Source organism: Diabrotica undecimpunctata, chromosome 5, assembly GCF_040954645.1.
Source record: "Diabrotica undecimpunctata isolate CICGRU chromosome 5, icDiaUnde3, whole genome shotgun sequence".
Classification (NCBI taxonomy): domain Eukaryota; kingdom Metazoa; phylum Arthropoda; class Insecta; order Coleoptera; family Chrysomelidae; genus Diabrotica; species Diabrotica undecimpunctata.
In genome coordinates, this window is record NC_092807.1 from 95,666,243 (window position 1) to 95,680,351 (window position 14,109).

The 14,109-nt window shown below is 31.0% G+C and overlaps 2 protein-coding genes across 3 annotated transcripts in view; one reads left to right on the forward strand and one right to left on the reverse strand.

The window, feature by feature from the left end:
* dom (domino helicase) overlaps positions 1-4,804 on the reverse strand; it is a 72,697-nt gene extending 67,893 nt beyond the window's left edge. The window contains exons 1-2 of one of the 2 annotated variants that reach the window (XM_072532274.1): positions 4,660-4,804; positions 3,674-3,858 (exon numbers count right to left, since the gene is read on the reverse strand). In XM_072532274.1, coding sequence (XP_072388375.1) covers positions 3,674-3,847 — 174 coding nt within the window. In that variant the 5' untranslated portion in view covers positions 3,848-3,858; positions 4,660-4,804. Of the gene's footprint in view, positions 1-3,673; positions 3,859-4,533 lie in introns of both variants that reach the window. The other variant, XM_072532273.1, reaches the window with a different exon arrangement.
* A 482-nt stretch (positions 4,805-5,286) lies between these two features.
* Positions 5,287-8,791, forward strand: LOC140440699 (DNA repair protein RAD51 homolog 4-like). The gene is made up of 4 exons (XM_072531062.1): positions 5,287-5,519; positions 5,583-5,698; positions 6,542-6,743; positions 8,299-8,791. Exons 1-4 carry the CDS (start codon positions 5,376-5,378, stop codon positions 8,764-8,766), a joined length of 930 nt encoding a protein of 309 aa, XP_072387163.1. The 5' UTR covers positions 5,287-5,375; the 3' UTR covers positions 8,767-8,791.
* The last annotated feature ends 5,318 nt before the right edge of the window (positions 8,792-14,109 follow it).

Genomic DNA, 14,109 nt, shown 5'->3' on the forward strand with positions numbered 1-14,109 from the left:
GTGTAGATTCAAATAAGCATATTATTATGTCCCTTATAATAAATATGGTCTTTGATGTTCAAAGTACAAAAAACAGTTCACTCAAAATTAAAACCTTCTTCAGAAATATAACCTCTCAGATAACTTAATGACAACTGTGACATGAAGTGAAGAAACATTTAACACAGCTGTAGATATAAAAACAATATTGTTTAAAAGGAAAGTAACAAAAAGTGTGTACTGCAGGGTGAGTCATAATAAATTGCAATTTTCACAAGAAATGATGCCAGCAATATACAAAATTTCATTAACCAAGAATAATATTTTTACATTTATTATTAGAAATATAGTCCTTGAACATGTGACTTAATGATACTTCAGATTTTTATGAATTAATAATTTTCTTATCAGTTATGTAATAAAGAAAATACAGTATCATGGCATACTTGATCATGCAGATGTTTTATATTTTAAAAACTATATTTATAATTATAAATATACGAATTCTATCTTAGTTTTGTATAGATGCTAAGGTAATTGGCATTGAGGAAACATTTAGGCCACAAGATATAAAATATATATTAGTTTATACAATTATATTACCAGTTTATAACATAATTAGCCCAATTATCACAAATGAATAAGACTCATAATCAAATTTTAAGTATTGAAACTAGATGAACATGTATCAAATGTCTGTCTGTCAAAGGTTTTATACTCAAAGACCTCAAATCATCCTAGATCAATAATTATAAATATCAACTTAGCATTGAACAGAATTCCTCTGAATAAATAAAGTAAACTCTCCTACACTGACCTAGTAGTAGTTAACCCTTAACTACAAACACCACAAATTTCATAGTATTTCCCTCCATATCTCCTAGTTTACTCCCTCACAAATTTTGTCAGCTGTTGTCGCTTACAGTACCTTAATATATTTTAGTTTTCAAGAAAGGCAGGGTGTTGCATTTTTATTTATTGAGATATGTAACTTGGGAGTCAAATTGACTCTGCCTCAGTACAAATGTTATAAAAGTGAATACCAGTCATGGATTGTTCTTCCCAAAGTATTAGTGTCCTTGATGTTAATTATGAAGAAAAAGTAATGCAATGATATGATAAAATAGACAGTAAAAATAGTGATATTGAAAGAAATGAAAATGAATATTATGGAGAGTGAGCATAAGACCGAAAGTGAGCAAGAAGCTGATGACAGTGACAAAGACCCCAACTATGATCCAAATAAGTAAATTCAAAAAATAAAACTGTTTTTTCTGACAGTAAAGCGGATGATTTTGAAAACATTATGGGATGTATTCTGTAACACTTCCGTTAAATTTTAGAAGCCTCTAAAATTTTAGTGCCTGCTAAAATTATTTTTGTATTCTGTAACTTATGGATCCGTTAAAATCATAACCCAAACCGTTAAAACTGCCGCTAAAACGGAATATTTTGGAGGATGTCTAAACTTGCCCTCTTATTTTTAGCAGTCCATTAAATATCATTTGAATATTTTTGTTTGGTTAGGTTTATATGATTATTAGTTTGTTATTTATATATTATAGTGCAGATAAACAATTAAAAAAGACAAATGGCTTTTATGATATAATTAGCGAAGCTTTAGTTGATGAAGTAATAAATAATAATGAAATATAACTCTCAGTTTACTTTATAATCAATTCAAATTCAAATTTTTTATTTTTTTTTTGTAGAGGTGAATTCAGATTACATTGAAAGATAATCCGAGATATGATCAATCCTTTCCCATAATACATGGACTTTTCCCAATTCATTTAGAATTAATTTTAATTTCTGTTTTATTTTCTTTTAAAAAACTTATCAAAAACTCTTTTTGAGATTTTGTTGTTCGTGGATCACTAGACATAATAAAATTTTATTAAAACAAAAATAAAACCAACACGAACACAAATAAACAAATATATTCTTCTTTCTTAAGTTTTTGGCCTCCGACACTTGTATATAAAATGTAGAAGGCCAATATTTCTGAAATGTTCTTGAGAATATGTAAATTGTTCCAACCAAGAAGAGAACTAAACTATTACCTATGTTTACAAGTTACAGCTTTTACCATCGTTAGATTTAAGAAAAGTTTTTATGTTTTTTCAGTATCAATATTACTGCTAAGTCATTTGTAAAAATGGTACATTCGTAAATAAATAAATAATTTTTTTAGTATTTTTTTTTTGCTATTTTGAAATGTATACCTGCACTTTAATTGGTGAAGTTACTTGCCTATTGAATGTACCATTTTTGTTTCCATTTTTAATAACTGTTAACAAAATGTGTTTCTTGATAATATGAGTCACTGATGTTTATAGAGGAGTTATGACACATTTGTCACATTAGATCGAAAACAATATACAAATATTCTCATTTTCAAGTTCTATTCTACCGTGGTAGTTTGTTCTTCCAAGTAAAATTAAAATTATAAAATGGAACCCACAAAAATGTTCCAAGAGATCTATCTTTAGAAATGTATCTTCAATTTGCTCCAAAATATTTTCAACTGTGTTCTTTAAGAATCTAAACGAACAGAAAAAATCTTCATGGTCTAGTTCTTCAAAATGATTTTCACTGCTAAAAGCATTTACGTCATATAAATCCATATCTGATTAATTAATAATTAACATGTTTGTCTACACTCTGTCAATGTTAACAAAACGAAATTAGAAATTAGGTTAGGATATCCAGGTCAAGCTCTAAGCCACCGCTTTTACTTTGGGTTAAAACATTTGTAGGTTAACGACAACCCGAGCTGTTGACCTTATATTGTGAAACTTATATTTCAGGGTAACCGCTGGTAATATGTTAACAGCAAGGTAAGTTTACTTTGTGAAACCGGCCATAACAGTTTTGATTCTGATAATTTTTTCAAAAGAATCAATTTGACTCCCTGTCAATGCTTGTGTAACAATTTTATTTGTCAGTACTTAAGGGTTAATAGGCAAATGTATACAAACAACCAATACTTAATCATTATCTAAGTTCAAGTCATGTGAATCATCCAGTTTTTTTTTATTGAATATTTTAAATATTATGTATGGATTAACAGATTAAGGATTAGAAAATAATATGACAATATATTTTAAATCATATCTACTGTAATTGTCTAATGACGAGATCTACAAACTAAAATGATATTTAAAATCTATCGTAATTATAGGGAAACACTAAAAACAACATTTGTCATTTTTAGGAATTGAAACAATGAGAATTGTTCTGTATTAGGATGTCATATTTAAAAGCAATAATACCAAAAGTTACAAAATCCATACATTATAACTTTTATACTACACAAAATAAAACAATTCAATAGTCATGTAAATACAAAATTTAAAATGAATACATTTGATTCCTTGACAAATGTAAATATGTAATCACAAACTGACAAACAACAATTTATAAACACACATATGCCCAGTAGTCTGCATTTTGTGCAAGTAAATAAAACAAAATATTCTAAGTCATGGTATTGGCATGATTAAACATTAAATAAGTAGTGTCATTGATTAGAATTATTTCAATAAACTGATTTAGGTTATAAAACCCAACAATAACCTATTTTTTGGCTCAAAATTATGACAAAACATATAATAAAATGATCTCAGGAATCTCCCAAAAATAAATAAGCTTACATAAACATACACAGATATGAAAATGAATTCATAAATACCTGTGCTAGAGCTGGCATACCATGTGATTGTGTTGTCAACACATACTGACCACCAACAACCTGGGCCACCCTCACTGTAGCACCAGTAGTAGGGCGCTCTGCAAGGAGTCGAAGGCTTTGGCCCTCTCTCGGGGGCAGAGCACCCTGTCCTACCCCCGGAGTTTCGTCACTCATCTTCGAAATCTCTGAAAATAACATTAGTTCAGTTTTTACCAATTTTTTAGTCTAATCTCTATATTCTTAACCAGCTTAAAAATATTCAATAATTTTCATAAATTATTTCATTATATAGTTAAATAGAGAACTATTGCACAATAAAACCCGGAATTACGAATATTTCACGATCATAATTATTATTTTAATTGCTAGGAGTAAACAACAAAAACAAATGTAAACTAGGAAGTGAAAGATCATTGGTTGACGTAATAAAAAAGGATAAACTGAAAAAAGTTAAAATTAATTTTGGCGGTAAAGCCAGACTTGTTTGAAACTATTTCCGGAACCAACACAAAATGATTTCAAATAAATTTACCATTTGATTTATTTTATTACGGCAGTAACTGGATAAAAATTTAGTGGATTTAATAATCAATAGGTTCAATTCATGACGCAAAATTTTATTGACTGAAGTTTTGTGATCGGAGATGAATAAACGCACTAGAAATGCGCTAAGACTATTTTTTTAAATTCTTTTTTTCATCGGATGGAACAATAATTGGAAACAAATAAAATTTCGTTGAAAACGTAATTATTTATTTCAAAACAGTATGATACAGAAGTATTTTCAAAAAATATTAATATATGAACAAAGGAAATTTTTGAGACGCCATTTTGTAAGTTTCTAGACCGTCGATACTTACCATCATGTAATCACAAAATATTCACGTTAAGGTTAATCATCCGCAGTAAAAAATATGATTATCGTCTTACTGATACTTTAATATACAATTAGGTAGTCCACGTAACTTAAAAATTGCAAAATATACCTGTTTTCTACATTTTACGCGTTCAGCAAAAATGACGCATTGGTCTTACATGACATAGCGACGCGATATTCCATTCCTTGAAAAGATGTCTGGACAAGCCGATCTGCAACGCCTAGTAAAATTTTTAACTGCGCAAGCGTATTCCCTTCACTGACTATGCGTAAATCAATCGAGAACCGAGAACTTTGCCCTGGAAGAGCAATGTTGCCATTGTTCTCGAATTTAAAGTAAAGTCCATAAAATGCTGTAAAAATATTGCTCTATCACAACTGTATACTGTATACGATCATTTTTAGAATAAATAAAAAATGTATCAATATATATTTTTATTTTTTTAATTCTAACTAAGCTCTCTAGATACATAATATACTGTGAAAGATAAACATAAATGTTATTTTAGAGAATGACGTCATTCGACCATTGGACGTTGTCTTTAATATGGGCTAATTAATACAAATATGTTAGAATAAATATTTCTAATGGACATTCTGCGTTTTATTTAAATCTTGGTGTATTTTGTAATGATCTATAAGGAAGCAATAATCGAAATTAATTAGACTCACAAACCCATTCAATAATATTCTCAACTAATAAAAACAGAAGAAGAGTTTTGGATAATTGGTTGTCATATTTCAAGAAATTTGAAATTTAAAAAAACAACGAAACCACACAGACAAAACAAAAAAAAGGACTGGGGGCTGCATGAATATTGGGTTATGGAATATTTAAGTGCCAGTTTACACGATAATTTAAGTTGTAACGTTTTAAAGCTACTAAATGAGGCCGAAATTGGTACTGTTATTCAATTTTTAAATTGTGAAAGTAAAAAAATTGAAAAGGTTACAAGCTTAACACTCAAAGTAAGGGTTATATACGCACTCTTTGATTTTAAACTAATATATATGCTAATATCTTTGTTTTAGGAAGTCTTAGAAATAAAAAAGAAACTTTTAAAGATATATTCCAAACCAATATGTGCCTATGATTACTATCAAAATATAATAAGTAATTTTGCCCTTATTCCCACAGGAATTGAGAGGTATGGTTATAGCTTTTATAAAATATTTTATAAGCCAGTAAAGGAAATAAACTGTTTTAATTGTACCATTATAACAGTTTCTTGGTGATACTGATAAAAGAACATACCTTATGCAACAGTGTGTTGAAAAATATACTTCAATCTACCTGCAAGGCAACAATAATGTTCATTTTATATGAAGTTGAATGTGTATCAGTTTGTTTAGAATATAATGAATACATTTTTTAAATATGTTTACTTCGAGTACACTCATCTTTTTGTACAGTATCCTTTCTTAGAGTAATATATTTAATAAATAGACATATAATCAAATAATATATATATATAATGTCCACTATAACCATTGTAACCTGAAAATATAAGAGTATATTTTAACTTTGTCTCTTACCTACTTGATTTAATCTGATCACCACTTTTATGCACATAAAAAGTAAACAAGTTTATAGCTAGCTTTTCTTGATACCATAGTATTTAGAACTACTTTAAATGGGATACATACATACAAAGAAATGCTGCAATTAGAGAAAAAGGAATTGTTTATTAAATTTTGAAAGCAGGAAAAATCATTTTTGTGTTATGTACAAATCCTTTTATACCCGTCTTATGTTTGCCTGTAAATATTGGTCATCTTAAAAGTATGTAGTAATGTTCTAATTAATTATAAAATTATCAATTTTCAGCTATTGTATAACTTCATTGAAAATTTGTTTAGGTAATCAACTGATCTGTCCATAAAAATAAGATATTTTATTTATGTGAATTTTCCAAGTGAAGCATACAGTTTTTCTACCGTGTAAATACATTCTACATATTATTCTACAATGTATTGTTCTACAATTTTAGGTTGGATTCCATATTAGAGGGAGGGTTGTTTACTGGAAATATTTATGAAATATGTGGCTTGCCTGCCTCTGGGAAGAGTTTATTTTGTTTAACAGTTTTAAAAAACATTGCATCAAAGGCGAACAGTAATATTATGTACCTGGATACAAAATATGACTTCTTAGGATTGAAGTTGAAGCAGATGTTGACAAATTTAAATAAAGTATGTTTGTTTTTATTTTAGCTCATGCTAATGCTCAAAAAATAATAATAGTAATATCTTTATTGCTGTTCAACGATAATACCTAACTTCAAAAAAAGCTCATTTATATTTTTTATGTTAGTTGATAGTTTGTTATAGGTTTCTGTGGTAATATATGAGTGTAGTCTAGCTCGCATCTCTAAAATAATTTTACATGTGCACCCTGGCAAATGCCAAATAAGCTAGTGTGCCAGTTGGCAGCTGTAAAGATTTCCTATCGACATGCATGGAAACGGAAACAGTTACAAAAAATATTTCTTATCAGAACTAGGTATATAACAAAGAGTATTTAACAAGCTTCCGAATATGTGAACTAAACATGGAGGAACTTGGCAGGTCAAAGTGGGGGTTACTATTTAAGATCCTGAGAGAAAATATTTTTGATGTGACTACAATTCGGGAAACTCATTAATCTAATATATAGAGGCAGAATACCAGGATTTGAAATTCTGTGTAACATATCATTGTACATATAGCTGTATGACATACATTCCTAATAACATAGAAAATGCATGTCTGGCAGCATTCAATTCATCACAGCAAAAATCAAAGAACTCACAATTGCTAATATATATACGAGCCTATCTGATCTAATGACTACCTGGAGTACTGGTAGAATTTTACTAGAGCGGCCCGTCTTCCCACAGGGATATCGGACATAGGTACCTAAAACTATTTTTATAGGGAATAAGCCACAATTTTACTTAATTAATAAATGTTATTAATGTTTTGTATTTTGAGAATTTCTCAATATTATTATATTATATTAACAAATATTAGCTAATATTTAAATTTAAGCAATTTTTAAGACACATTTCTCAAAATACAAAACATTTATTAATGTTTTATATTTTAAGAACAATTTCCGAAGTGTAAATCGAAACGTCAAAATAAACTTGTTTAAAAGTAAAATTGTGACTTATTATATTCTAAATAAAAATAGACAGCTGTCATTGAAATAAATTCGCCCAAATGTAATGATCTTTGCACTTTTTCAAATGTCAAAAAGGACGGCAGGACAAATAAAAACACTAAGCTTCGATTCCTTCCACTATTAAATTTTGGACAAGGTATTTCAGGCAACTAACATTGCTATCGTTTTAATTGTTTATCCCATTTCTTACCGTTTCAAGTTCACACCTACCTTAAAGTCTTTCCTATACATTATAATATACGAGTATTTGAAGGCGAAAACATCGATTTGATGGGCCATCCTGCATGCAGTCCTGACGTTGGGCCGTGTGATTTCTTTACATTCCTGAGAATGAAAACAAACTACGCGGTAAACGTTTTATGCACCAAATGAGGCGGTCGAAACATACAAAAATCTGATTTTTGAGATTACTATCTCGGACTGGCACAAATGCTTCGACAATTGATTTCTTCGAATGCAAAAGTCTATTAATGTTATAGGTGAATAAAATACTTTTTTTTTTCTCAAAAATATGTTTTTCTTCCATTATTTGTGCAAAACTTTTAGTGATCTACCAACAATGATCGAAATTAAAATTTTTAGGAAGAAATTATCGCAAGGATGAGCCGAATACAAGTACTTCGAGTAATAACAAAATCGGAGTTTTTAAAATATCTTCTGTTTATAAAACATTCTGCAGACAACGGGAAACCGATAAAGTTGGTTATAATCGATTCTCTTCCGCCGCTATGTTTCATATCCTCGGATCAAACTGAAAATAACGCATTTCTTTGTTACACAGCAAATATTTTACATTATTTAGCAAAAGAACACAATATGGTGATAATTGTAACCAACTTAATAACGTTGTGGAACGAAGGAGATTTTAAAAACATCGATGTAATGAAAGAGAGAATTTCTTGTGGCACTTACTGGTCTGGGATGCCAAATGTTAGGATATGTTTGAAAAAGGATAAGAATAATTGTAGAATGACTCTAACCAAAGCTATTAAGTTAATGCCAGAAGTTAATTTTTGTGATGTTAAGTTTACAGAAGAAGGATTTGTGTAATATATTTTTTATAAAATAAAATATTTTTAATAAATCGTGTTTATTTAAACGGGCATCTTAGAAATATAATGTCTTCATTTGAATAAGCAGCTAATGCATATGGGTGTTTACCGTAGGTGCCGTGACACCCATACGCGATCCAGAGGGGGTGCTGAAATGGGGTATTAATCTTCTAGAAATATAAAAAATAATTGATAAAATTAATTGCCACGAACGGCCATGTCGCAAGTCCCACCCAAAATAAATTTTAACCTCCCAATTGTAAATTTCGTGGGTGAAATTCAGTGATTTGTAAAACAAAACAGTGCCAATAAAATGTAATTTAGTAAAAAAAAATTATCGGTATTCTTCGTACGTTAGCTAAGGTAGGAAAACCTATACGTAGATATGATGAGAAAAAGGATAGCAACGAATGAGGAGATTGTAAAGATATACAAAAATATAACTCGAAATTTAAAATATGCCAAATTATTGTACCGGGTGGTCCAATAAGCCGATCTCTCGGCTATATATCAGAAACTATTCATGTTATAACTTTAGGAGAAAAAATTCCTTAGTAAAAGTGGCCAAGAGAAATCGCTGGAAATAACTTTCAAGTTCCTGGGTTAACCGCTTGGGGGCGTAACCTGTGAAGAAAACTTTGAAAACCAGTTTTTTGGGAAATATGCCCAATTATACCAAGTGTTAAATAAGTAAACTAGAAAGAGGCCTAAATTCTGCACAAAGTTGTTCAAGTACTTTTTTTTTATTTTTTCAAATAAAGGGTTGGGGAGAGTAAGAAAGTATTTGTGGATAAATACCTATACCTTTGGTTTGGATCAACCGATTTTAACGAAATTGGTGTCAATAGAAAGAGTGTGGATGAATTAATTTACATCTACTATAAAATAATTGTCATAGGTAGAGGGTACTTTTGAGTAGAAAAAATTAAAATTTGTTTTTCTTCAAAATGTTCAATGGAAACACCTATTTATTGTAAATTATAATGAAACTGGATTAAATTAGTAACAAAATGGCGCAGACCGCATGTAAATAGCTTTTGTCGAACTCGAGATATGAATAAAAATGCATAAACATAAGTAAGTATAGAATTGACTCACCCTGTATAATAAATTAAATTAAAAAATAAGTCAGTAGGTAATTTCAAATTTTTTTGTAGCAGAAGAATCTTAATGTTGATACCTATTGAGACCATTGTTAATTAAGAGTAACTGTCACGTGACAGTTACTCTCACACACTTACAGACACACGTAATGTTACAGTATGGCATTACAGACCTTAGGAGTTCTTGATAAATCTTCAAAAGCTGTTGGATCTACTTCCGGTTCAAAATGTTCAGATGATGCATCGGAATGCCATTCTTCATCTGCTTCATATTTATCACTCTCTTTCATCTTTCGTTTAACACTTTTTGCTTTCTGCAAATTTATTGCCCCTATATTTTTATGTTTTTTATTCTGCCTTTCTTCCAGCTCAAGTTTCTCTGGAGTGTCAGTAGCTATCATACTTTTTCCCTTTCTTCGGCTTTTGGATGTTTCTTTTCTAGGTTCAGCCTTAGGATATCTGCGAATCTCTTCCGGAGTTATAAATCTATTTTTTTTTCTCTCTAGGTTCCTCGTGAACTGGATCGCGAGGGGGGTTTGGTTACCCATTGGCAACTGACGTCTATCAGTGACGGAGCATGGCAAAAAGTTGATGTCTGTGAATATTTCCCCGTCGAATGGATATATTCCACATTTTTTAAAGGCTGAGGTAATATTTCCTGAGGCATTGCCTTCTGGTATGCTTCGCCCACACAACCTGCAACTTCATGAATCTCTAGTGTTTGGGAAAAAGGGCATAAGTCAAATTTTTACTATATTGACTTAAGTACACTGGCGACATGGAATTTAATCAATTTAGTTGTGATCCAAAGGACATAAGTCTATTGTATTTCTAACAGCTTTAATCTCTATTGATCTAATAGACGCAAGTCCTGTAAAACCGGACTTATGTTGACTAAACTCTTTTTTACCGCTGCAACCTTACAACCGTATATTTACACTTGCCAAGGACAGGCTGACTTAATTCCGTATGACCCGTTACAATAACAAACACGTATTGCTTTTCAGTGATAAAAATTTGTATTGTGTTTTTGCGAACGTAAAAATGTCAGAAAGATGTAAAAGAATTATGAAGATGATTAAGGAGCAAAATAGTGGTATGTTACCGTTTAATACTGTTTTATCTGTAAAAATGAGTTTTATTGCAAAATTTGAAGTTATGTGTAATATTAGGTATGTTTATTAAAATCAATAATTCTTTAAATAGTGGTCATTCTTTATATTATACATTTATATACAGAGTGTGCAGATTAATATTTTGAAGTTGTTAATCTCGAAATTGAATATTATGTTATTTGTATTGTGCACTGACCACACATAAACGACTACTATTCTCCTATTAATAAAATAAAACCGAAATTTTACAAAAACTTAGGTATAACTATAAAATGTGATATTATTTTCAGATAATAGACATCAACAAGAATGGGAGTTTCGAGATAGTGATGGATATGATAGTGATGCCGACCCAGTATTTGAAATGAAACAAAGTGATGGTGATTATGAAAGTGATGACAGCGACCTTGAAACTGCTCCTTCCACTAGGAGTAATACATTTCAGAATACTAGTACATACATGCTCAATAAAAATATTTTACAACAGCGTAACAACCAAAGTAATCAGCAAGATGCAATATGCTTGCATATAGCCGAAGAAAGTGAACAAATTGACGAACAACAGAAAGTGCTGCAGATTTAAACCTTATGCGAGGAAACTAAAAACAGAAAGAAAAGTAAAACGAAACACTGGTAAAGAATAACTGCTAAAGGAAAAATTCAGCGAAAACGTGAGATTAAGAAGGTAGTACCATGCAGAATGAAATGCAATGTATGGTTAAATGCTGATTTAAGAAAAACTATATTTGATGAATATTGGCGACTTGGCACCCATGAACGCCGAATGAGTTATATAAGTAGATGTGTCACTTCCCAAGACATTAAATGTCGTCGCATAAGAACACCCAATAGCGGCAAGGAAAGAGTAGTAACTTACAAATACGCCTTTGAAATTGACGGACAACGAAAATTGGTGTGCAAAAAATGTTTTCAAGGAACGTTAGATGAATCCGAAAAATTTATTCAGCGCAAAGTAAAACTGTTGTAGTCAAGGACGATAATCGCGGAAAGTGTATACCCAAAAACAAAACGTCTCCTGAGCGAATACAACAAGTTATAATCCATATAAACTCATTCCCCAAATACGAAAGTCATTATACACGCCGAGTGAATAGTAAGTTGTATTTACCTGTTGACCTCAATTTGACTAAAATGTATAGAGTGTACCGTGCAGCCACAGCTGAGCCAGTTAGTCGCACAATTTACGAAGTCGAGTTTCACAAGCTTAACCTGGCTTTTAAAAAGCCAAAAACGGATGTATGTCACAAATGTGAAGTTTTGAAAATGGAGTTGACTATCGCCAATGATGAGGAAAACAAAAATACAAGAACAACAAACAAAGCATCATAAAGAAGCCGACTTAGCATATACTTGTAAAAGTAAAGACAAAAAATTAGCAATGGAAGACCACCCAGTGTTGTGCTATACATTGGACCTACAACAGTGTCTTCCGACACCGTTTTTAGAAACATCGGTTTCATTTTACAAAAAAAAATATTGGACCTACAATCTTACAATATACAATTGTGGAAATGGTTTTGCTTCATGATATTTATGGCACGAGTTGATGGCAATGAGAGGAGCAAACGAAATTGCTTCGTGTCTTTTTAAGGAGCTTATGAATTTGCCAGCCGAAGTGAAGAAAGTGATTTTGTACTCGGATACTTGCGGTGGACAAAATAAGAATTTCTACGTAGCAAGTATGTTCTTAACTGTTGTTCAAATGAAAAATTCCTTAGAAGAAATCGATCACAAATTTCTTGTGTCAGGCCACTCACACATGGAATGTGATGCGGATCATTCCGTAATCGAAAAACAAAAAAAAACAAGTGGTATGCAAATATCACATCCACATGATTGGGCGACATTAATACAATGCGCAAATAAAAAGAAACCTTTCCAAGTGCTTGAAATGTCACAAGATGTTTTTTATGACTTTGTAGCCTTGTTGAAAAGTGTCTTTGTCAAAAGAAAACAAGATAGTGAAAAACGAAAATTTCTATGGCACGACTGCAAATGGCTCAGATACACAAAGAAACAGGGACTGATATTATATTATAAAAAATCACTTCAAGAAACAGAAGACTACTCAATTCTGAATTTAAATCGCCGTGGCCGTCCGGTTGCAAGATGATCTCTTGGAATTACTACCCCTTATTCCAGATGTGTAAAGACTTTTATGAGAAACTTGTACATTCAAATGCAACAACTGACGTTGACCCAGATTTAGAAGACCTAGATCCAGACTTCGAAGAGGTACATACGTAATAAACATTTGCAGTGATGTATTTTACTTGTATGGTTTTTTTCAGCGAATAAAACGTCATCCATTATTTTACGTTTTTGTATTTGCCTGTGTTTCTATATGTTATTCGAATACTGCCATACTTATTATTATTTAACCATAATAAGAGTCTTGTCAATATTACTGTACTTAATGGGTAGCATGTTAGTTCATATAGACTTAAGTCAGCAATCACAATCAAAGTCAGATCCAGAAGACTTAAGTTAATCAAAAATCATCAATTTGAAAAGATATAACCTACTTTATTATTGTCTATAGGTTTGGTTAATATATCGTATTATAATATTAGTATAAAATGTAAGTTTAATTTAAAAATGGATTTATACGAAAATAATGAAACCTTTAATAAATCCTCCTGAAAAACAACAGATTTCGACTTATGCCCTTTCTCCCCAACACTAGAGAAATAGTAATTGGCTTTCCAGGATGATGCATTAGCCAGTATTTTTCATATAAAAATGCGTGCACGTCACAATTTATATAAAGTGACATCACTTATATTTAAAATTTCCAGAACGTCAACCTTAAGGCGCGTACAGACTAGCACACGCATGCGGTGAGAAGCCATGCATATGCGTGCGTACTCAAACCATTCGCGCTCAAAGCATTCGTTGAAATTAGAAATCATCGCATATGTTTGCGTGCTCAAGGCGCTCCATCCATTCGTGAAAAAATGTCTGAGGAGCAGCTTATGGTTAGTGCAGCGTTTGTGGTTATTAGTTCATTAAAAAAGAAAAAATAAAGGAAAAATAGGCGATGGTGGACGACGCATTTATTTAAAAGAAGAACCCTACAAATGAAGCCCGATTTACTAGCAG

What these genes read in the sequence shown, in the direction of transcription:
- LOC140440699 (XM_072531062.1), top strand. Translation starts at nt 5,376, where the DNA reads ATGGAATATTTAAGTGCCAGTTTACACGATAATTTAAGTTGTAACGTT. An exon ending in TTACAAGCTTAACACTCAAA is followed by an intron (nt 5,520 to 5,582) that starts GTAAGGGTTATA and finishes TCTTTGTTTTAG; the next exon opens with GAAGTCTTAGAAATAAAAAA. An exon ending in TGTTGACAAATTTAAATAAA is followed by an intron (nt 6,744 to 8,298) that starts GTATGTTTGTTT and finishes TAAAATTTTTAG; the next exon opens with GAAGAAATTATCGCAAGGAT.